Below are 26,026 nucleotides of genomic sequence, written 5' to 3' on the forward strand. Positions count from 1 at the left end.
TAACATGTATATGTGCTGTGAGTGTCTTCCAAAAAACCACATTTTCAGGACTTTGTTAACATGAATATAGTTTTTTCCAGTTTGTCAATTCTTCTCTCTTGTTCTACTACTCTTCACATATTAAAATCCACACTAAACAAAAGAATGTTATGTTTGGGTCTATTTGAGGAGACAGTTGTAATGAATATTAATGCCTTCATGCAATTTACAAAGAAAGGGAATTTTAAAAGCATTCAGAGAAGTTAAAAGGGCACATTTAACTGACTCTTAGTGAGAATTCTGGTCCTAAATGTGAGTATTGCACAAAGTCCCCTAGGAAGTAAACTGAAGTGCACTGGCATGTGTGTGCCAGTGATTTCTGTGCATATAAGCACTTGTAAATTTTGAATTCAATCACTGGTGATGTATACTGTTAACCTGCTGTGAGTCTGCAGATACATATGTGCTAACTTCTCAAATAACAGATGGCATTTACCACCGTCTGAATTAGGTGAAAATGCTACAAATCACATTCACACTTGAGAATGTGTCTGTGCTATTTACAGTGAAATAAAAAAAATTGACTGAAGTGAGTTAAATGCATTCAAAATATCCATAGGTGTATGGGTATAAGCAAAAGTACAAGGAACAGAACATTTTCATATCACTCAACATACTACACAAAGAACAAAGGCCAATTTATCAAACAAATCCCTCTTTCAAAATAGGCTGTCAGGTTTCTCCAGTGCTTCAGGAGAGCACCCTTCAATCAATAAACTTGAATGAGGATTTCAGAGCATTTTACATCACCTCTGCCAAAAAGGTTTGACATTGCAGTTTACCATAGGAATACTTTTGTTGTTGCTATTGTTGTTGTTGTTGGACATTTTGTTTTGTTTGGTTTTGGTTTTGTTTGGGGGTTTCTTGTTTGTTTATTTGTTCGTTTGGTATGGTTTTGATTTTTTTGTCCACTTCTGTTCTCATGTTTACTTTATTCCTTGTTGTGCTATGGCAGGACCCCAAACATGGCTTTTTCAAATACATCAATAACAAAATGAAAACAAAGGTTACTTTGGTACTAAATGGAGGGGGGCCCTGGTAACAGACAATGCAGAGAAGACAGAGTTACTGAATGCCTTCTTTGCATCAGTCTTCACTGACAATACCAGCCCTCAGGCATCTCTGACCCAGGAGATCTGGGTAAAAGAATCCTCTCTTGGCCAAGGAGGATTGGGTTGGAGAACACCTAGGCAAATTTGACATCCACAAGTCCATATGCCCTGACGGGATGCATCCATGAGTGCTGTTGGAAACCACAGTGAAGCTGCTCATGATCACTTTTGAAAGGTCATGGCAATCAGGAGAGGTGCCTGAGGATGGGAAGAAAGCAAATATCACCCCTATCTGCAAACAGGGTAAGAAGGAGGACTGAGGGAACTACCAGCCAGTCGGCCTCACCTCAATCCCTGGAAAAGATGGAGCTACTCCTTCTAGAAGCCATCTAGCCACATGGGTGAAAAGAAGGTGATCAGGAGTAGTCAGCATGGATTGACTAAAGGTAAATCATGCTTGACCAACCCAATTGCAATCTACAATGAAGCAACAACCTGAATGGATGAGGAGAGAGCAGTGAATATTTTCTAACTCAGCTTCAGCAAGTCTTTCAACACTGTCTCTCACAATCACAAAGGCAAACTCAGAAAGTGTGATCTGGGTGAGAGGACAGAATTGTAGTATAAAACCTGCAAGTTCAATCCTTGAGTCACAGATAGTTTCATTTTTTTTGAAAACAAAACATTTATATTTCACTAGTTGTGTTAAGAGAATTATGTCCACTTGAAATGAAACAGAAGTGACCTCTTGGTCACGGCCCGGAAAATATGATTCATAGTGAGAGGAACCTCTCTTCCAGTGGAAGTACAGAATACCAAACATGGAAGTACTGTATAGCAAACAGAGTTATCCCAGGTTGGTCTCAGTCATGGGAGAGAGATGGCACTTTTAGGGAGGAATTCATCTCCCTTTGAAGACGAGATCTAACAGAAGTAAGTTTTCATGTGCTCTTATTCACACTGACTATAGATAAAATAGATATTTACAGCCTAGAGTCTAAAGCAAGTACGAAAAGTACAATCTAAAAGGTCTGTTGTTACAGAAAAAGCTCCCATCTCACCCCCAATCTGTCTGCAAAAGGAGTACTCAGCATGGTATAGCACGGTTGGCTGATACTGAATTTCAAGTATGTCATTGATATTCATTAGCTTCTATCAATAAAGCTAAAAAATGCATTCATGTGGATATATTGAATAGATTTTATTTTGATCATCAACTTCTACATATTTACATTAAAAAATCACTGTAAATTTTAAGGCCACCATGGTTGCTGTTGCTCCTAAGAATTTGAACATATGATTCCTGTGCTGCCTGACTTCTCAATTTGACAGTTTCGTCCTTTTTTGCTAAGGTATTTTGTCAACAAATTTGTGCCTCTGGGTGAATTCTTAAAATAGGAATTTTGCTCTTACTATTTTAGTCACTTAGTTTTACCAAATTCCTTTTCATCTTTCTCTTGTTGTTTCCCCCATATCTTCTGCAGTAGTTCCCTCCTGTGATCATCCATTTCCTCAGACAGAGTCTTCCAGGAAGCTTAGCAACATAAAATCTCCATCTTAAGTGTCTGTTTTCTGGTTTATGATTTATGTAGTTTAGTGACTCTGTGCCTTCCAGTTACCTAGTTTGTTACACTGGTGATCAGTTCCCAATGAGATTCCTAGCTGAGCTGTCTGGATGATGTCATTAAGGCTCTACCTGTCTGGTGTATTGTTCTGGGTTTTCCATGACACAAACTCTGAGAACAGCACAACCAGGAGGATTTCTCAGCAGGAAGGATCTGCACAAGCTACATTTCAAACATTCCCCATTCAAAAAGCTTAGTAGCATCTGAAAGGGTATTCAAATATTCTGTGAAGAGCAGGAAAAGTGTTTATAATATATCTTCATACTTAACATAGTGCTCTAATGCAAGGTGTTTTACTAGGATTTTGTAGGCCCCAAGGACATACCAATGCATACTTCTGTGCCTATACCATGAACTTTGTTGCCATGGAAATACCAAAACCAGGCGGTAACTAAGAGTAGGCAAACCCATTCATGCAAAATAGTATCCAGCCTCAGTCTCCAGAATGAATTGTAGCCATTTTCGTGCTTTATACTGGCTTAATACTTTTTTCTTTATCATTAAAGTCTTTCAACCACTTATATCCAATGCACAGAAGCCCCAGCTCATCCAGTCCAATGCATAATTTGGGCACAGCAATTCCAGCAGCATCTCTGAGAAATCAGATAAAACTAAATAAGATTAAATTATCCTTAGTATTCTTTGCCTTTTCTTGCTTCCTTTGAATTTATTGGCAAAGAAGCATTTTCTAATTGCAGCCCTTACTGTACCACCTTCCTTCTAAACATTAAAATTTTGGATGATATGTAAATATCCTCTAAGGATTAATTGAGTGGAAACCTTCAGATCAGGGAGAATTTAAAAAGAGCAACAGCATCTTCCAACAGAGACTATCCTGGGTCTTGCTGTCTGAGCAGCTTCTCCTGCTGGAGAAAAGAAGCTGACCTCAGGCAAGTGACTGTGGGAGAGCTCGTAAGGTAGGCCTGCTGTGTGTTCACATGTATGCACATCTGCTCTTGTGGATATTGTATTTATTTATTGTCACAAATTTTACTGTGTAATGGGCTTTCTAAAGTTAGTCCCTTGAAACCAAAGAGAGTCCTATTTCGAGTATGGAGTATTTTCAAGTAATGGTTTATGGAGAGCAATTTGAAACCAATTACCTTTTACAGGAATATATTAACAATATATCTATCTTCTATTTATTTATTTAATTTACATGAATTTAAGTGTGATTGCAGAACATTCTTAAAGAAGGATGCCTTTCTGTTTATAGATTTGAAGACTTAACCTTCTGTTTCCAGTTAAGCCCTGTACACAAATGGTCATGTTGCATGATTAGTTCCTAGGAGAATAAAGCTGTACAGAACTGCCACGATTGTGTTCTTTTGAGGTAAATATGGATATTGTGGGAGGTTAGCTGAAAAACACCATCAATTTTAACATATTTCAGAGCCTAAAGACAGAAACTATTGAACGTTATAAAGGCACGCTTCTTCTCAAAATTGCTGAAGTAGCATTTCTTCCTTGAGTTACAAAGCTATCATATAATTAAAAAGGCAAAAGGTATTTTGAAAATTATGGAAAATTATGTTTCTGGTTTTGGTTTAAATGATAATTTGCCTGTTTAGTAACCGTCTTTATACTTTCATCAAGAGGCAAAGCAAATGCTCTTTCACTCTGACAGAACATGATAGAGAAAGTAACTACCTGGAAAATTACTAAGTGTAAGAACATGTGAACTAACATGATGCAAAAAATATGGGGTCAAATAACCTGTATTCCCATAAAGATGACCAAGACCAAGTTGCCATAAAAATAACCAAAAGTGCTGTAGGGTAGAATTTTCCAAAGTATTCACATAATTTACAGTGCTAGTTAATGTTTCCTTAGAAATAATACTGTCTTTTAAAAGGAAATTACTTTTTTGTCTTACCTGTAAATGTTATAGAAATAGAATTTACCATCCTAAATCAGAAAAGTCAGTTTTGATAATTTTTTCTCATTGCCTAAGTGCTTGTAATGCAAAGACTTTGCCCCTTTATAGCTACAGAACTCTATATCCCAAAAAGAAAGATCGACACATTCCTCATACCAGTTTTTTCTACTAGGTTTCATGACAAGAATGTAATCATGAAATCACGAATGTAATCATGAAACAGTCACACACTGTTATATAAGAAAAAAGAATTGGGAAAGAACTTAAATTAAAACCAGGTTAATAAGACAGAAATCAAAAGCTAACATGATAGAACACTAAAAGTCACCAATTTGAGTCATGACATGACTCAAAACCTCTTTAATAAAACAGATATAAGGAGATATATAAGGAAACAATATAAGGTTATTATTATAAAATGCAGTGTTCAGTGAGATTGTTTTATAAATAAATTCTTCTTACCTGTTATAGTTGCTTTGTTAATAGATGGTTGGTTACACATTGGTGATCGTCTATTGAAAAGAAAATAAAAAAGGTCTAAGCCTGATAAACTCACGGATGACTAAATCCTTGAACAATATAATAGAAAATATTGGGAAATAAAATATTGGGGAAAAAAACCTTGGGAAATTATTTTGGAGTGGACTACGCTGGCATTGCCAAAGTTCATTTACAGCAGATATTTCTTTCGGGTGTAGAAGAGAATTCCTACCTGACCTCTGAAACCTCTCTGCAGATTGGCAACTCTAAGACAGGAATATTTTAGGAACTTGGAAGTTTATTAAAAGCCTGCCGAATCATACACCTAGTTTAAAATATGATTTATATACATAGTTAGCATTATTCTAACAAGTCTTGTGCTTCCCATGTTCTCTGACTTGAAATTTTTATTTTAATTATTTTTCACTCTATTATTTTTTATGTACATTTCACACATTATTTTGCATCTACCTTTCACAAAAAGCTTTAAGGCAAACAGTTCAGTGGAATGTTTTGCCCACTGAAGAATGCTATAAGATATTGGACTGGCACAGCTGCATAGGGATGTGAGTTATGGATGAGTGAAAGCAGGGAACACCTAAGGTCTGCGTATTCCAACGAAGAGACATGGAAATACCTTCTGGTAGCATTGCATATGCAATGGTAGGCAACTGTCTTTGGAATGCTAATTACTTCTAAGCTCTAGAGATATACATTTTGGATGAGGGAAATGACTGCACTACGGAATTTGCCAGTGTAGGTAACATTAATTTTCACTGTGATGCTGTAAAATGATTGGAGAAAGATCATACTTATAATGCCTCATTTATAATTATGAACTACTCTGCATGAGTGGGATGTCACTATCTTGGATGAGTTAGACAGAGTTCTAGGTTCAGATCATGCAAGCAGCTCTCACTGACTGCAGCTGTCTGCTTACTCAGGATCATTTGCAAGACTCAGACTGTACCTGAATCATCTTTCAATGATCTTTGACATATGACCAATTTATTGAAAATCATATAGTTGCACAAAACCACTTCAAGTTTATGTGAGGACAGCAACACAAGATCAGTTAGAAGGCAAGGGGGCTGTTGTCTCAGCTACCAAGAATAACATCTTCAAGGGATTAATAAGCTATTACTCATGCACGTTTTATGCAGGTTCAGTGGCACAGGTTGAAATCTGTAACATCTAATTGTCATTTTCAGTTTACATTATAAAGTATCACTACAAAAATTTCAGTGGCCAAAAAATGACACTCACTTGCTGGGTGCCCGATCTTGTAAATTGGTTAATGCAGCAAAGTTATTCCGTACAGTACGCAGGCTGGCCAGCACCTGGAACAGACAAAGTGGTTTCAGTATAAATGTCTGCACAAGTGAGACTGATTTATCTCTGCTCCACTGTGCTGAACAAAAAAGGAAAGGGCATTGCAAAACAACTGTAAAAGGTTTCCAGGGTTGGTTAGTCTGCAGCCTTTGACCATTATTTAACAATAACGTGTCTGTAATAGGAGAACATAGTTTATTTCTTTTTTTTTTTCCCATAAACAACTCATTGTTTGATAAAGGCAAGCTTACTTGAGAAGGAGGAAAGTTTTTCACTTTAGAATACTACTTATTTCTTTAAAATTACCATAAAAGTGTTTGAGTTTGGAAAATATTAGCCCTTTCAAGCCTCATACTTCATGCATAAGAAATAATTAGAGAATCTTCCATTTGCCATTCAGTCCCCACAAACTCCAGAGGGAATAAGATTGTCTAGACTGCCAGGAAAAATATATGTGTCTCCTTTAAAATGCACAGTTGATTTGGGGACTTAGCGCAGAAGACCAGAAAAAGAGGAAGGTATCACCTCAGAAAAGGGAAAATGGCTGCAGGTTCTTACAAACTTTACACATTGGGAAAAGAAAAACTACTTCCTTTCTGGACAATTTCATGCAAGATATCATATAGTAGATGCAGTAGAGGAGTGTCTTCTTGTTATAAGTGGCACAGGCACTCTCTTCTGAAGGCAGATGGATAAATGCAATAAATTTTGTACCGCATAAGCATAATAAGATGAACCTCTCTGACAAGAGAGAGCTAGTTCAGTTGATGTCAGACAGCAACCATGAGTTCTTTGGAACCAGGCTGGAACTGGGAGGAAGTAGACACACTAACCACTGGTGTGTCTGCAGAAGTTGCCCATTTTTGTTTTCCAGCCCAGACTGGGCTGGTGAACTCACCAGAGGGATAATGAAAGCAGGAATGGGAATTTGGGTTTTAGAGGTCTGATTTGAGGAGGACACAACCCTCTTTTCATAGCACCTTAAATTTATATAGGAGATAGGAAGGAGACGGGAGACTGAAAAGAATAAATTAATGAAAGCCTGTAACAGAAAATATTCAGAAGTTAATAATAACTGTCAGTGTTCAAGCTATTGTAAGTAATTACCAAATGAGATAAGATAATAAAAATACATTTGTCTAACTAGATGGTATTAATTTCATTATGTTTTTCTTTCCAAAGATCAGGAGGCACAGTTACATATTTTACATTCAGCAAGGAATAAAAATATATGCCATCAGATTTGCATTCCCAGGGAACAGTGACACTAAAAAATATTGTATTTAGATGTTGCATGTAGACAGATAGAAATCAGGCATGAACTGAGCAGGTGAAAGATGATCTTGGAGTTCAGAGATCCAAAAATGAATACTTCAAATACAGTGAAAAAGTGCTGAAGCATGAAAATATTGTAAAAGGAAAGTATGAGTTGAAGGTAGAAGGAAAAGGAAAGCATAAAGAAGAAGTTTGATCTATTAAGAGGCTCATTTTAGTGACTGCAGTCCATTTTTACTTCTCTTTTGTCAATCTGCCTGGGTTCAGTTTACATGTCTCAGGATGCTGAGATGGTTTGCGTGTCCTAGTATTTTCAGAGAAAGGTATCTATGTGGCTTCCAGAGCTGTTCAAGGGCATGAAAAAACATAGTCAGTTTTCCTGGCTTCAGGTGCCTACTCAATAAACCCTGTTGGACTCAAACTGGCTGCATATGCAGGTGCACTGAGAATTGGAAGCAGATAATTAAGGTAATGAAGTGACTCCTCAGAGAGTGACCTCAGGTATAGCCATGCTTCTCAGATCTGCTTGTTCTGAATGGCAATGAATGGCTCTGTACCTGCTGCACAGAGCACAGTTTCAGACAGGTTAGTAGGCTAGACACATTGCCATCTGAAAACATGAAGCTAGCGTAGGTATGTTTTGGATCTGAAATAACAGGACATTAAACAGCAGGGGTGCCGAGAAAAGAAGTGTTCAGAGTTGCAAGGTTGCTCGAGGCCAGTTATGAGTGGAGGCTAATGAGGCTTGCTGGACCCATGCTCAGGTCCCAGACAGGCTGCAAGGGTGTCTCTCTATGGGTACACCACTATTCACATAACCAGAATTTTCTAGTGTCTGAAATAATATGAATCTGTCTTTTTTTCAGAAAGCAGTCTTGACTGTTGTTTTGTATGTCCTCTTTATTCTTCAGGTCCAGGAGTGAAATGTCCAGTACCTGCCCAGCACCCTAGATGCTTTTAGCATTAATGGAACACAAGTCTTACAAGGAGAGGCTGAGGGAGCTGGAGTTTTTTAGTCTGGAGAAAAGGAGGCACAGTTACATATTTTACATTCAGCAAGGAATGAAATATATGCCATCAGATTTGCATTCCCAGGGAACAGTGACATTAAAAAATTATCACTCCCAACAACTATCTGAAAGGAGTTGTAGACAGGTGCAGGTCAGTCTTTTCTCCCAGGTAACAAGTGATAGAACAAGATCACAGAATCACAGACTCACAAAATTAATTAGGTTGGAAAAGACCTTTGAGATCATCAAGTCCAACCTTTGACTGATCACCACCTTGTCAACTAGAGCATGCAACTAATAGCCATGTCCAGTCTTCTCTTAAACACCTGAAAGGACACCTGCACCACTTCCCTGGGCAGTCCATTCCAATGTCTAATCACCCTTTCCATGAAGAAATTCCACCTAATGTCCAACCTAAGCCTCCCCTGGTGCAGCTTAAGACTATGTCCTCTCATCCATTGCTAGTTGCATGGGAAAAGAGGTCAACATCCCCGGCCACAACCTCCTTTCAGGTAGTTGTAGAGAGTGATAAGGTCACCCCTGAGCCTCCTCTTCTCCAGGATAAATAACCCCAGCTCCCTCAGCCTCTCCTCATAGGACTTGTGCTCCAGACCTTCACCAGCTCCCTTGTCCTTCTCTGGACCTCCTCCAGCACCTCAATATCCTTCCTGTATTGAGCGGTCCAGAACTGGACACAGTACTCAAGGTGTGGCCTCACCAGTGCCAGTATAGGGCAAAAATCAGGATGCCATTGGCTTTCTTGGCCACCTGGGCACACTATTGGCTCATGTTTACCAGTACCCTCAGGTCCTTTTTTGCTTTTACTTTCCAGCCACTCTGCCCCCAGCTTGCAGTGCTGCCTGGGGTTGTTGTGACCCAAATGTAGAACTCAGCACCTGGCCTTGTTGAACCTCATACCACTGGCCTTGGTCCATTGATCCAGCCTGTCCAGATGCCTCTGAAGAGCCTTCCTGCCCTTCAGCAGATAAACACTCCCACCCAACTTGGTGTCATCTCTGAATTTACTAAGGGTAGACTTGATCCCTTCACCCAAATCATCAGTAAAGATATTGAATAGAACTAGACCCAACACTGGTCCCTGGGGGACACCACTGGTGACCAGCTGCCAACTGGATGTACCTGTATTCACCATCACTCTCTGGGCCCAGCCATCCCAACAGTCTTTAACCCAGGGAAGAGTGCACCTGTCCAAGCCATGTGATGCCAGCTTTTCGAAGAGAATGCTGCTGGGTGTCAAACGCTTTGCTGAAATCCAGGTAGACAACATCCACAGCCTTTCCTTCCATCCACTAGGTGGGTCACCTGGTCATTAAAGGAGATCAAGTTTGTCAGGCAGGACCTGCCTTTCCTAAACCCTTACAGCTGGGTCTGATCTCCTGGTTGTCCTGTACATGGCACATGATGGCACTCAATAATCTACTCCATAACCTTTCCAGACACCAAGGTCAGGATGACAAGCCTGGATCCTCCTTCCAACTCTTCTTTTGGATGGCCATCACCTTGACCACCCTCCACTCATCTGAGACCTCTCTGCTCACCCAGGACTGTTGCTAAATGATGGAGAGCGGCTTGGCGAGCTCTTCTGCCAGCTCCCTCATCACCCTATGATGGATCCCATTTGATCCCACTTGTGAGTGTCTCAGTGGCATAGCAAGTCACTAACTGCTTCCTCCTGGATTACAGAGGGTCTACTCTGCTCCCTGTCCCCGTCCACCTTGTCAGGGGGCCGGTTGACCTGAGGATCACTTGTCTTACCACTGAAGACTGAGGCAAAGGTGTCATTTAAGTACCTCATCTTTGCTGACAATATTCCCCATCACATATTCCCCATCACATACAATAAAGAATGGAGGTTTTCCTTGACCCTCCTTTTGTTATTAATGTATTTATAAAAGCACTTTTTATTATCCTTTGCAGAAGTGGCCAGAATAAGTTCTAACTGAGCTTTTGCCTTTTTGATTTTCTTTCTAGATGAACTAATGACATCCTTAAACGCTTCCTGAGCTGCCTGTCCCTTTTTCCAAAGATGAGACATCCTCTTTTTTTCCATGAGTTCCTGCAAAATCTCCCTGCTCAGCCAAGGCCAGTCGTCTTCCCTGATGACTTGTCTTTTGAGACAAAGGGACAGTCTGCTCCTATGCCTTTAAGAATTCTTTCTTAAAGTGTGTTCAGTCTTCCTGGGCCCCTTTGTTTTTAAGGGCTGATTCCCAAGGGACTCTCCAAACCAGTGTCCAGGGTAGAGGTTTTGTTGACACCACTCCTTTATTCACTGAGTACTGAAAACTCTATTATATCATGGTCACTGTGCCCCAGACAGCCTCTGACCACCCCATCTCCTACCAGCCCTTCTGTGTTTGTAAACAGCAGGTCTAGCAAGGCACCGCCCCTGGTAGGCTCACTTACCAGCTGCAACAGGAAATTATTTTCCACACACGCCAGGAACATCCTAGACTGCCTCCTTTATGTGTGTGGAGTTTCCAGCAGACATATGGCAGGTTGAAGTCTCTCATGACTGAGATGAAGTGGCCTCAAGTTCCACCAAGGGAAGTTTAGATTGGATGTTATGAAAAATTTATTGACTGAAAGGTTGGTCTGCATTGGAATAGGCTGCCCAGGGAAGTGGTGGAATCACCATCCTTGGAAGCATTCAAAAAACATGTAGATGTGGTGCTAGGGGACATGGTTTGGTGGACCTGGAAGTTTTAGGTTAATGGTTGGACTTGATGATCTTGGACATCCTTTCCAACGTAAACAATTCTATGATTCTATGATTATAAATGCACATCTATTGACAGTTTCCGCAAGTACAAATCATCCCCACATACATTGCAATAAATGTATAAATGAAAACAAAAAGTTTGGTCATTGGCTACAATGGATCTAAACAACTTGATTTCTTGTATAAAGGTATAAATATTTATAAGTGTATTATCTTAGAAGCGCATTAAATAATATTTCAATTTTCCACTACAACTTCCTTTAAGTGACAGTTAACGCTGCTCACAGAGGTTCTACTTGTGCTTAGTATTTCTAGAGTTACATTTGTGGGCATAAAGCAACCCATCACGTGCAAACTGCTTTAGGCTTAATCTCTAAGTAAATATTTTCAAAATCAAGTTATATATAAACAGTTGCAAACAAATTTTAAATATTGAACTTTTTTTTGGTAAATAAAAACCTACAGATTTTTTCCTTAAGTTTCAGATCCCTCAAATTATTTTGTAAAGTGAAATTCTATGAATAATTGAATTACAGCAGTTGCTGTATATAGGAATATAGGGAAATGCAACTGATAATATCCTTGTGATAATTTTTTTTATTTTAATTTTTGCTTAAAAAATTCCATTCTAGTAAATATAGTAAATTATCATGTCCTGGGACCAGCTTCTATGTGGGGGACACAGTATGCCACCCTACCTCCACATAGAAAATGCAGCTGCCTTACCATGGTGATATGCTGAAAAGAAACTGAAATGCTAAACTAGTATTATTACCACCAGGTGGCTCATGATCAAATGAAATAAGCTTCCTGATCAAGTGAAGAAAATACAAATGGTTTGAAATAACTCGAACATGTGTTCCTCACTCTGTGATGCACACAAAAAATGCACTTACATGTTAAAATATTGCTTTAGGAAGACATTAAAGTGGTAGTTTTTATGATGTGTGGACATTGTACTGGGAGATGGCATCCAGTTTCTGAAGTCCTGAGTGAGGTCCTAACACTGCTAATGTAACTCAGAGGGATGGCTTTGTCTGTCAGTAGGCCCCACTTGGAGATGAGATTTTGCATATTCTATAGTTTTTAGATAAGGGTGATGTTTTTCCTAAGAGTCTAATCAGATGTCACTTCCCCTCTATTAGGCACACTCTCTCAACTGCATCTCAGTTTCTCCTGTGTCAGGGAATGTGACATGATCATTCACCCTGTAAGTGCTTTTTCTCTTGTTCTACAGAAATAAAACCAGGTTGACTTAAACCACTGCTAACAGGGTTTTGCACTGGAAAAGTTCACAATTAATCAATTGCAGTACCTTGGTGCAAGTAGCCATAGCATTCAACTGCTTTTGCTCTATTTGCTGAAGCACATCCATTAATGCCAAAAAGAATACAGAACTGCCCTTAAAAGAAAGGGTGTTTTGTCCCAGGAAAAGGATATCCATAAATGAGGTGTACTATTTGCTGTTTTCTAGGGAAGCTAGAACCTAGGAAAACTGTGTTCTAGGGAAAATACGTGGCACAGTTTGTAAACAAAAATCAGATTACAATGAACAGGAACGATAGTAAATATTACTGGATTGCTTGAGCATCATAACATTTATATTTTTTTCTGTGTTTAAGAGTTAGGTTTTCTGTTTCTTGAGGAAATAAAACCAGAAGTCGTTTGACTTTTTTTTAAAATTTTTTTCTGTAATTTCTTCTCTTCCATTATTGTTTAAGTATATTTAATATTTGAGAGACTTCAGAGTATTTTTATAAAATGTCCTTGCTTAATGTTTTCTCTGCTAATAAAAGATGATGGTATTATTCATATTAAGAACTTGCTCTCAGTTTTATAAACACTGTATCTGCTTACAATATAATTAAATATCTAATAAAATAATAAATAAATATTCTTTTAACAGCTTATTATTAGACCAGAGCAACCTGCATATTGAGACTAAAGTTGCACATTTGATTCTTATTTGAGACTGCTATGTGACTCAACCTTTCTTTTTCCATTCACCTTCAATCACATATGACTTTGTAACTACACTGAATTGATTTTCATTCCTATCTATTTCAGAGTAAAACCTATCATCATGAGTTCAAGGAATATCAATATTAACTTTTCATACATGATGAGACAGCTCTATTGTGAAAAATTGTGAAGTCTTGATCTGAATTATAAAGAATTTTGAGGTGATATTTTATAAAACAGACTCTGAAGAGAAAGACCAAACACATGGTTTTGCAAAAGGACATAAGTATTCTAGGTAAAACTTATCTCATGTCTAGAAATCACATTTTATTTAATGCATCAAATATGACCAAATGAAGAAATTGTAATTATAAAAAGTAATAGAATAACAGAAAGCAGAGATTTGTCTTCATTATGACTGCCTGTTACAGTATTTGAAAAGAGATCAAAAGTATTTATTGTGCTGTTCCACTTCAATTTTCAGATAATCAAAAAGCTTTAAGAAAGAGAGGTGTAGATAACGAGAGTGGGAAGTTTATGCCTTTCTGTTTAGACATTTTTTCTCATTTCAAGCAAACATATCTTATACAATAATAATGATAGAAAACAACTAGTTTGGCCATTTAGTCTTTAAATTACAAGATCATGTGAGAAATATAGCAAAATTATGCCTACCTGAGCAAACGGTGTCACAATCAAGTCATCTCCATGTCTGAAAAAATAAGCAGAATTGTGAGTTAGGTATTACCAAAAACTTGTCCTGCTGCTTCAACAGGAAGAAAATCAGCTTTTAAAATGCTCTGTCGGTAACTCCAGTTTTATTCTTCTGCAATTACACAGTACTGTTGCTTTTTACACATTCTATGAAAATTAAATATGAACTTAGTTATTGCCCAACTGCCTGGCATGTCTATGGGATGGCTGACAGACCAGCTGGTTTCTTCACTGCAGGTTGGGCAGCTGACTGACCACCCAGGACTAATCTTGAGAGATTTCATCCCAAAAGATGGAGGTGAAAGTTCCAAAAATTACTCCATTTACCAGCAGGCTTGTGAGCACTGAATGGGTGACTAAACGCAGATGGCTGGGTAGTGCATTGCAGATGAATGAAAACCTAGTAAAACTTTCAAACTGATTGAGACTTCTGTAGCTATAGGGGGTGTGACCAAGTGTGTGCTGTTGCTGTGGCAACCTCACCTACACCAGGGCTGACATCTGGGCAAGGTGCCAGGATGACGCATTGTAGGGGAAAAGGGAGAAAGCGAAAGCGGAGTTCCTTCTCTTCAGTGCCGAAACCTGCCACCTGAAACGGTTTCAAAAAGATATAGTATTCTAAATACAAGTAGACTGAAGGGCTTAAGAGTAGCATCTGTAGCATTGAGGATATAGAGTCGAAACATGGGGACAGGGACAACTTGCAGGTTTCAGTTATCTTATCCAGTATATGACAGCAATTGAGATGAAAATAAATTTTCCAAAGACAAAAATCCAATATGACTCTGTTTTTAATTTTCCTATACTTTTCTGTGGTGAATTTATCATGATGAATTACAAGTTGCAGCTTCTCCCAGAAACTACCATTGCTTTGGTGCTGTTTTAATATTACTTAAGTTTAAGTGTAATATATGAGTATTTAACAATGGATTTCAAGTCCTTGAAAAGCTAATCAGAAAAAGGCTGATAAAAGGAGAAATATGATTTGTGTCTGAGATGCTACAACATCATTCTTACAATTTATATACTGTTCACAAGACAAAAATTGTTTGCAAGTATTGCAAAAACCCAATAAAAAAGCAGTACATGCAATCTGTACCTCTGTACAATCAGTCTGTAAGGACAAAACCCCCCAATATTAAAAATTATCAGAATACTTAATTTCTGTGTAACCATTTTTATTCACATCTCTTTTATTCCTTTTGTAATAGAGGAGTGGATTTTTATGGACTCTGTGGAAGAAGTCTGCAGTTTTAATACAGTCTTTGCAGGAGTGGTTAGAATAGGGTGTTGCTTCAAGGGAAACCACAGTCCCAGACTGGCTGGAAAGCATGTAAGCAAAACTGAGAGAAACATATCACCATGGGAGGAATGCTCAGCGGCTTTAATAACTCAATGAAGCCAAATCCAGTTGGGTATTATAGACAACATGAATCAACCCAGGGCATTAACAGGGGAGTAAATGAGCAGCTGCATTAGTAACTCTTTATGTTTTCACTGGGTCATGAAAACATTAGCAAATGCCCCAGACTATCATTTTGGATTAGGATTGCTTAATGAATTACACAAAGGCTTTAGCAGAAGATAAGCCAAATTCCTCTTGTCTTTTTCTTTCCTATTCTCCACTGAAACAGCCACAGTGCGACTACACTACCTCACTTCCAGAAAAATTATACTCTTTGTCTTCAAGTTCTGTGGAATGACATTATCTGATATATGACAACTGGCTTAGTTGTTTGTCAGTAATGTCTGTTAATTTCTTACCTTTTATAAAAAATATTTTTACTATTTGCATATAGCCACTCCATTTTCACTTCTGTTTTGACACTTAAAAGAGGCACAGCTCAAAACACAAACCCATTTTTTACTGATCCAGTCAATTTCCCACATTTGGAAATTATGAAGGGGTAGCATTCTGAAGATGAAAATGTTTACAGGTAGCAGCAGCACTGGACAAAGAACAAAAATATTAAATGTTTTCTACCTGTAAATAAGGCAGATAGTGTAGAGATAGTTCTTTCTAGCATCTGTCAATGGCAAACACTCTTCTGAATGCCTAATACATGACACAAATACACAAACTATTCATCCATGCCTTAACATCCTGCTACAATATAGTTGTTAAATGTCAAAGTGCAGATTGGCAAAAAATATGAAAATAAGATTGTCCTCCATCTCAATATCTCTTGTGGACTTCCTTAGTAGCAGTGGCATTTTCTTGCTCTTCATTTCTTGCCATTCAGTGCCCCTGTTTGCCAGCCTTAAATTCTGAGGGACTTATAAAAGGCAACATGTACACATTCCTGAGCTTTCTGCCCTGGAGGTTTTTTTTCTTTTACATAAAATAGCATGATTCCACTCCTCTCATTTTCAAACTTTATTCTACTTGAGCTCTTTCTGGATTGCATTTTGTTGGACAACACTGATATCATACTGTAACTTCTTATTTTTTAGAAGAGGCATTATTAAGTAACAATTTAATGTACTGAAATCAAGCCAGAATTTAATTTTCACTTTTCAAATGCTCCTTGTGTCAAAAGCAACAATTCCAGAAATTATCATTATTTTGGTGAAAGCATGATACTAGAATTACAGGTATCCACAGCTGTCACCAAATAGTTTAGCATGCACCAGACCCACTTGAATTGAAAAGCAATTGTATAATGTGGTGAGTAATTTTTAATCCACACTGGGTCAGAAAATCTGGACAAAGTGAGTATTCAAAAATGGAGTAGACACGTCTAAAGAAGCTGTTATTTCTGTACAGAAGAGCAAGAACGTATGACTCAAGATGCCACTGATCCACAGTGTACTGCAGTGCAGTAAACACTACAATGTATGAGTATCCTCATACAGATGATATGAAGGTGATAGGGGATTCTTTCTGGATTCTGGGCCCAACAGTGCCACACGGTAGCAGCAAGAGGGAGTATAAATTCTGCAATATGCCACAAGCTTCTAAATATAAAGAGAGATATTAGCCTTTAAGGTTAGAAGAAATTGTTCATATCAGTGTTGGACTCTGTTAACTAGAATGCCTGGCATAGTTGTTCACATCTTCATTTTTCAAAGGAAAGACAGGTTTGAAAGCAGAATAATGTTCACATAGCCCCAAAAGTTAAAATGATCAATTCCCCACTACCAAAGAACACTGATAAAGCACACAACAGTCCACATGAGATGAATCACTGCTACATAAAACACAGGCCAAATTTCCATTAGCAGACCAAAGATTGTATACCACATTGCATGTTATTTGCCACAGTGAAGTAATGAAGCCTAGCCTTCTGCAAATTTTTTGTCTTTTGCTTCCTAACATTTCCTGTATGACTATACTTGAACTCATATAACCTATGCTATTCCCTACCCTGGAGAAGAGATGAAAGTTGGTTGAATATGTCCAGCTGACTGTTGACAAATAAAAAGTCCAAAAACTCTGCTTCTTTTCCTCAAGATTGGCATCAGTTTGTCTCTTCTATCCCAATTACAGAACAGTAATTAACTTTGCCCTCACTAATAAGGAACTTAGAGATGCATGCATGGACAGAGAGAGAAGCAGGCAGGAAGATTAACACAAGGGTAGACAGGGTGACTGCATAATCTTTATTTTGTAATTAAACTGGGATAATTTAATGTAAGATCTAATAAGAGGAGTAACTAGAGAGATATTCTGCAGACCTGTCAGGATACAGTTAAGAAAGAGAGGGTGTTTTTTTAATGTGGTCAGAAAAAACTCAAGATAACTATTAAGGAGAAGTGAATCCTAGACACTACAGACCACTAGGAGTGTGAGTCCGCACTTGCCAGTGTAGAGCTTCATTCTGGAAGGTCCTCAAGGTTTGCCTTTGCAAAGGCTATTAGTAAACACAGATTAAGACTTTCTGCATACACATAAAGAATATCAGCTGAGTGATCTTGAGGACATATATTGAAGAGATTATTGGGAGATATAAACAGGGTAAATAAGAGTTCTGTCCTATTTAAATAGTGGGGGGGAAATGCACCAGTTTGACACATAAACTTCTCATGGACAAGATAAAGTTACAATAAATTCCTGGTTAATCTTGATAGAATTTTTATAGCATAAATTGTAATATTAGTAGAAAGAATCTTGATGCTTTGTACCAATTTAAAGTGTGATCTTACTGGTTTGCCACAGTCCTCCATTTGAATAAAAAACTCACTTATCTCCCCAGGATAAAGAATGGCTGAGGATGCCAGTCAGGCTTTAAATCCAACTGGCACACTGTGTTGGATCCTCTGGCTACAGACTTGGGACATAGCCTATTTGAGAGAATAAAGCTGCCTAATGAGTTCTGAAAAGCCCAAGGGGACAGTGGCTGTCTGGAATCCTTGAACTATGCTCTGCAGCAAGAACTGCGAGAGCAAGAACTTTTGTCACAATGTCACAAGAATTTACTCCATTTTTACAGAATTGTATTTGGGCATTTTTAATTTTTTTTTTTTTTAGTGTAAGAACACAGAAAACAGAAAAGTATGGGAAAATCCATACAATGTACTAAATAAGAAAAAGGATGAACATGAAAGTAGTCTTCTGTTTGAACCAGAGAATATATTGCAGTCTCATTTTTCAGTCTAAACATCTAAATTTGGATTAAACATGACATCTGCTCATCCCTGTAAACAAGACTGATTCAGACTTACTGTCCAATGGCATGCTATCAATGCATCTTACATGAGACATTTGTGTTTTGTTCACATATATGCTGGAACACAAATATACCATGAGGAAAACCACAGATGAAGGACAGAGAGTAATGCGAGAGTGTACCCTAACTGCTAGGATTTTTTTTTCTGCCCCAGTAACATTTTATAGATTAAGCCAAATACACACACACACAAAACATACAAACTAGGTGTGCTGAAATATTCACACTGATTAGATTCAGATTTTAGCAGCAATGAAAACTGATTCTAGATTGCATCCTGATAGAGCAGTGGGGAAACATCATGTAATGGTACTAGTCATCAGAAGCTGTATTTAAGGACAGTGAGTGGGAAGGGTGGCTGGCTTCCTCATGCAGCTTGAACTTTGTTATCATCTGCATTTGGAGAATCCAGATGGGCTGGTTTTGTGGAATCAGAAATCACAGTGTTTCAAGTCAGCTTATTCTACAGGAATAATGCTTAAGTCATGTCATCTCTATTTTGAAAGACTTTGGAAACAATTTTCTAGCTCTAATATGACCAATATCCCATCCTATCCAAGACTGGATAGGATAAGTGGCAGCTCTAAATATTGTGCCCACATTATGATGTGTGGCAGAAACTGGGTTACAGCTTTTCCCAGAAAGCCAGTGGCTTGTTAGTGAATTGCATTTCTTTGAAAGGCTAAGCTCTATTTGGGGGATGATCAGGCATTTAAGGCAGGGACTAGAGACTACAACACTGTAGGAAGGTTGAGATTTATGGATGAGAGAGCAGGCAATGAAAATTGTTGTTGGAACCATGAGCTAAAGGGGAGGGGGTTGTTTTTCCCAAATCATTTCTTTATTTCTGGGAACAAGTCTCTTAAAGGATTGTTACAAAGAGCTGCTTGAAACCACTTGTTCTCTCTCACAGTATACAGAAATTAGACCCTGAATGAAGCAGACTCTCATCAACTACCATCTGAGTGTTCCGGAACACCACAATTTTCTATAACACTTACAGTTATGTCCTCCTGACACTTCTGTATAATTGAACAGCACAGCTTGCCCTAATTAGTAAAAAGTATTGCTGTAATATTGGGAGTTCAATATACTACATTTAATTGAGCTTAACCAGATGCAAGAGGATTGACTCAGAAAAGCCACAGTCCCTGAGAAGATCATTACACAAGTCAAAGCAAAGCTGGTTACAGTAGTTCTCCTTGGACTAACTACCTAATAAAGTGAGACTTAGAAAGACACACCAAAGAGAAAAAAACATTTCTCCAGTATAAATCTCACTAGCAAAAACTTCAGATGTATTTCCAAAGACCCTGATTAACTTCATAGGGAGCACAAATCAAGTTACTCCACCATGACATGTTGATGAAGAAAACAATACTTGGCTGCCTTATGATCAGAGATCCAAAAGACAACTCAAAACAAATGTGGGTTGTTACATATGCCTAATACCAACCAAGATATGCTATGTACTAATATACCTGCAGCTTTCTAGATACAATTATATTTTATACAAGAAAGTACTTCCATGTTTCATGTCACCTTTTTAGTGAAGAAGCCTTTGAATACTTGGAAACTGGTCTACTGAAGTCATCAGTGTTAGGTTACCCAAACTGCAATCTTCAAGTTGAACTGCATTAGCACCCAAGGTGAGAAGATCTCTCAAGACTTGGAAAGAAAAAATTACAGACTAAGGAACTGGAAACGAACAGTGCTACCAATTCTAAATCAGTATTTTGAGATTTCATCCAGGGACTACCAGGAAGTAGTATATAGTGACCTGTGGAGCTTATTGTGTAACCACAGCATCCTTTCACACTGCCTTTTAAGCAGCCTAGAAAAAAAAGATTTTGATGGCTGACAAGGGCAGCTAAGTAAGTTTCTGTGACCCATCAAATCCATAGGCTTCATTCAGGATTGCTGGATAAGCTGGAATCACAATTAGCTGACTAACTCAAAGAATGGGAAGTATTACTGGTTTTTCCCATTCTGTATAATAAGCTGTAGGAACACTGCTAGGCTTCTTCCATCTCCCATGAAACTCCTAGTACCTTTGGAAGAGTTTGAGGACCATCAGAACCTCTTATGTCAGACCCAGCTGCTTTGCTTAGGAAGCTTAAACCTTTTCCAAAGAGACTGCACTCACACATTCAACTTGTGTAGTCTGCCTGAGCCAATCACATCGATAGTGATACAGTGGGCCCTCACAGAAGGGCACCAGCATGATGTGCAAGATACAGAAACACAGCTCAAGAAATCATCTGTATCTCATTGGTTCAGGCACCCACCAAGCTTCAATGCTTTAATGCTATCATAATATAGCAGGCCATTTAGATTATAGGAGAACAGTGGACAACTCTGAGCAACTGGTCTCTATTAAGTCTGACAGAATTACACAATCCTGAAGAGAAACAGAGCATGGGTTTGCCAGAGTGTCTCATTGGTGTAAGTGGTTTTCCCACTAAAATCAGAAGGTAGTCTGCCTGGGGGTCACTGGAGCCATGGTAAAGGAAAAGAAGCTACCAGTGTGGGGCTTTGGTTTGTGTGTTGAAGGAGAGGCTGGATTAAGCCAGAAGATGTAGGACTTCGAATCAGAAAAATGCTGAACTCAATCAGAATTCAGGCCAATTCAGCACTGCCACTGTTGGACTGTTCATACAACCAAAATCATCATTTATCTATAAGCAAGACTGGAAAAAACCTAGAGGTGTTGTGATGTAGCTGAAATACCAGCTAAGAATTGGTTTTGATATCATGTTTTTAATAACATGCCACAGGCATCAATTACTAAAGGGTAGGTTTGTTTTCTGCTCGGATTAGAGAAAATTAGTGACTGAAAGCAATCAAGTTATTGCCACTTGATGAGTGGCACTTAATCAGTTTTGATTACATTGACTGACATACATAAACTCTTAGTTTATTGCAAATAAAAGTAAAATGTGTTACCCTGGACTGCTTTTAAGGATCAGGCATTTGGTTGCTTGCTTGCCCCTGCCCTACAAGCCCAGGTGTTTAAAACTGAACACTTTCCATGTGAACCTCCCACTGATAAGGCTGAAAGATTTCCTCATTAAAACAAATGAGAGCAGAGCTGCTGAGAACAGTACCTATGCAATGCAACTTTTCAGCCTGAGCAAGCTTGCTATCAGCCAGCCACAGAAACATAGTCTTAACTTCAAGGTTTAGAAAGAAATGGTCTCCTACCTAAATTCAAAGGTCCCTAAATGGATATATACAAGAAGAAACAAGAAGACTTCAAGAAAAACAAGGCAAAACCACAAGAATTTCAGACTGTCCATTTTCAGGGAATGAACTCTATAGCTAACACACTATTAGTGCCATTGAAAGAATACTGTTTGTGCCCTGAGGGGTGAAATGCCAACTGTTGTTGTTCTGGGTTGTGAAATAAATTTGACCTGTGTATGAGCAATCACTGAGCTTGAAAAACAGTCTAAGAGAGATCGCCACATAACATTCGAATCCCTTTTTATGAAGTTCCCTTTCTCTACACTGCTCCCATACTTCGGTATTGCAGGCAGACAAAATGCACACATCCTACCTCCCCTCCACTGCAGATCAGTTTTGCAAGCCCAGGGAACAGTGGTTTTGTGATGGAGCTGAAATACCAACTAAGAATTTTTTGGTATTTTGTTTTTAATAACATGCTACTTTTGACTGAAGATATTTAGGAATTCAGTCTGCTTTGTTTAGCACAGGAGCAGTATGTTGTCCTTTTCATTCAAACTTCTATCATTTCCAGAATGGGGGGTGTGGGGTGAATCTAACAGCTTAAAAGTGTTTAAGGGGTAAGCGATAAGTTAACAACTGAGAGTTATGTTTATAAGGTTATGGTTATAAGGTTTTAGCACTCAGACGTAAATCCAATAATGATGCTGTATTGTCTGAATGTAAATAAACTGAATTTGAATTTTATCAACAAAATTCTCTCCTGACTTAAAATGCAGATAAAAAGAAGCCTTCTTGATGCAAAAATACTCTTTTTGTTTTACAACATAACTGATTTCCTGATCAACAAATGAAGTTAACACAAATTTATTATTTAATTTTAAGAAAGCTGAGTTCTAAATTGAGTTCCTTGTTTTGGATTCCATTTGTAAAATGTGCCAAACAACTGGAAAGGACACAGTCATCTTTTTTTAGCATATTGTTTTCGTTTATAGCTCAAAAAAGGATTGTAAATGACTTAAAAATTACTTAAGTTAATTTAGGCTGCAATCTGGAACTTAATTTAAGGATCTTAAGAACAAAAACGCAAAACCCAATGAAGCAAAATATTGCCTTAAGAAAAAAATGTTTTTCTTAAGTCATGTAAGCACATTTCTTTCCTTGAACAAATAAGTCTCTCAAGCAATTTAATGTATTTTTTCATTAATTTTTTTCTAAACTGAACACACGTGAAAAATGCATTAAGATATTTTTAAAGCAGGCTGGACTTTGAAGTTTAACTGGCTCTTTTCAGCCAGTAATATCCATGATATAGTAATATCAGAGATTCCTAGAATAGAATATGATACATCATAAGGAATTTCAGCAGCAATTTATCTGGAAAGAAAGACAATTATTTCTAATTTGTTAAACTGAGGTGCAATTACTCTGCTCAGTAACTGCATGTCTTGTCTGTTGTCCCAGAGTCTTCGTAAGTACCTTTCAGGAAAAAAAAAGTTTTTTTCCTCTGCAACTTCAGATTCATACAACATTTTATTAATAAAACCAGACCTTCTTGGCTCAGAAACAGAATAATAAGCTGTATCACTTGTACTTTGCCTTCCTATTCTGGATGAGAAAATATATCCTCTGTAACTGTCATTTTAAGGAAAAGGTCCTGGAGTAAATTACATCCTCTTGATATTTCTTTTATCACAGACAGCAGCAGAGGGATGCTGCTATCTACAGAAATTACTGAGGCAAAATAGCATTAGTTTATCCAGTTCAGGTAATGGGTGTGGCTGGTGGCCATTCAGCAGATCATCTGACCAATGACCCTGCAATTCCCCAGTCAGTGTTCCTTGGCTGAGTTCTGTGCCTTTAAAAGACAGAAGCAAGTGTTAATAGAAATTAGCAAATTCTGTGTAATAATACTAATTAGAGTTTACTAAATTATAAGCTTTTATTATCTTATTATAAGATGATCAAGAAAACAGTGATGAGCTGCTCTAAGTGATGAGCCACATCCCATAGCATATTCCTGAAAAAGCTGGCGGCTTGGACAGGTTGTCTTAGTTTAACAAGATTACAATTTAGAAATTAAGAAACTTCAGGTGGAAATGCAGAAAAGAACAGCTTTTTATTAACAAAATCTGAAAAAACAACAAATGGTGCAATCAAAAACTGTCAGAAGAAACAAAAATAAAGTCCCAATCCTCCAGGTGGGGGGCGAAGAAACCCGCAGCAACCCGGGGCAGGGGGGACAGAAGGGAGGGGGGAAGGCAGGACTGTCCCAGAAGTTCAACAGCTGCTCGCAGCCACGTGCGCCCAGAGCAGCCAGCGGCCAATGGCTTCACAGCCGGCAAGGAAGGAGTCCTTCTTCCCACAGGCAGTCCTGAAAGCAGAATACCGAAAGCTCTGAGATGGGTCAGTCTCTCTCTCTCAGTCGTCCTCCTCGAAGTGTCCCGTGGGGAAAAAAAAAACACTTCCTCTCAGGAAAAGAAAAGGAGGTGGCCGAAACCAGAGCTTCCCGCTCTGTCCGGTCCGCGGACCAAACCCAAAAACTCCCAAACCAAAGACTTCCCATCCGTCCCCGCGGAAACTGCGTTTCCCGAGAGAGCTCGCCCTCCCCCCGCTCCTGCTCTGCCCAGTGTGTGCGGCTTTGCTCCGTTCCCCCCTGCCCATTCCGGAAGAAACCGATTGGGGGTGTTGAGGTTTAGACACTGGGAAAAAATTCCAACATCTCTTTTCAAAGCTATGACACAGGTGCACTCTCTGCCAGAGAGTGGTGGTGATGAACGGTGCTGCATCCAGTTGGCAGCCGGTCACTAGTGGTGTCCTCCAGGAATCAGTGCTGGGCCCAGTTCTCTTTAATATCTTCACTGATGATCTGGATGAGGGGATTGAGTGTACCATTAGCAAATTTGCAGATGACACTAAACTGGGGGGGAGTGTTGATCTGCTGGAAGGCAGGAGGGCTCTTCAGAGGGACCTGGACAAGCTGGAGAGATGCTCTGATTCCAACAGGATGAGGTTCAACAAGGCCAAGTGCTAGGCCTTGTTGGCCACAACAACCCCATGCAGCGCTACAGGCTGGGGACAGAGTGGCTGGAGAGCAGCCAGGCAGAGAGGGAGCTGGGAGTTTGGATTGACAGGAAGCTGAATATGAGCCAGCAGTGTGCCCAGGTGGCCAAGAAGGCCAATGGTATCCTGGCCTGTATCAGGAACAGTGTGGCCAGCAGGACCAGGGAAGTGATTCTTGCCCTGTACTCAGCGCTGGTGAGGCCACACCTTGAGTACTGTGTCCAGTTCTGGGCCCCTCAGTTCAGGAAGGATATTGAGGTGCTGGAGCAGGTCCAGAGAAGAGCAACAAGGCTGGTGAAGGGACTGGAGCACAAGTCCCATGAGGAGAGGCTGAAGAAACTGGGGTTGTTCAGCCTGGAGAAGAGTAGGCTTAGGGGAGACCTCATCACTCTCTACAATTCCCTGAAAGGAGGTCGTAGCCAGATGGGGGTTGGTCTCTCTTCTCCCAGGCAACCAGCAGTAGGACAAGAGGGCACGATCTTAAGCTCTACCAGGGGAAGTTTAGGTTGGAAGAAATTTTTTACTGAGAGAGTAATCAGGCATTGGAATGGGCTGCCCAGGGAGGTGGTGGATTCACTGACTCTGGAGGTTTTTAAGATGAGACTGGATGTGGCACTTAGTGTCATGGTCTACTAACCACAGCGGTAGTGGATCAAGGCTTGGACTTGATGATCTCAGAGGTCTTTTCCTTCCAACCTAGTTGATTCTATTCTATTCTATGATTCAGTGATTTAAAGAAGGAGTAAAACTCCCCATACCAGTTACTTTTTTAGTGAGTGAGGTTCAGTTGTCCAAGTTCTGAGAGGACCAGAATGTTGCATCTGAGCTATGTTCTATGATCTTGTGGAAATGGGAGAAGGATAGACTTAAGGGAGGTACACTCAGAAGATCTATTGGAGCTCAGGCAGACTCGTCTACTGAGAATTTATTGGTGCTCTGGTCTAGTCTGCTATCCCCTATTATGCTTCTTCAGGATCATGGGGGAATTATATATTTTCT

General features: G+C 39.0%; 1 protein-coding gene across 5 annotated transcripts in view; it reads right to left on the bottom strand.

The window, feature by feature from the left end:
* Window positions 1–26,026, bottom strand: part of LOC113943298 (cAMP-specific 3',5'-cyclic phosphodiesterase 4D) — a 387,554-nt gene that overhangs the window by 88,085 nt on the left and 273,443 nt on the right. For all 5 annotated transcript variants that reach the window (XM_027634899.1, XM_027634900.1, XM_027634903.1 and 2 more), the window contains 3 exons: window positions 14,070–14,106; window positions 6,342–6,415; window positions 5,058–5,107 (listed from right to left, as the gene is read on the bottom strand). In XM_027634899.1, the coding sequence (XP_027490700.1) occupies window positions 5,058–5,107; window positions 6,342–6,415; window positions 14,070–14,106 (161 nt within the window). The remainder of the gene's footprint in view (window positions 1–5,057; window positions 5,108–6,341; window positions 6,416–14,069; window positions 14,107–26,026) is intronic.

Source organism: Corapipo altera, unplaced genomic scaffold (genome assembly GCF_003945725.1).
Source record: "Corapipo altera isolate COAL_440 unplaced genomic scaffold, ASM394572v1 61411, whole genome shotgun sequence".
NCBI lineage: Eukaryota > Metazoa > Chordata > Aves > Passeriformes > Pipridae > Corapipo > Corapipo altera.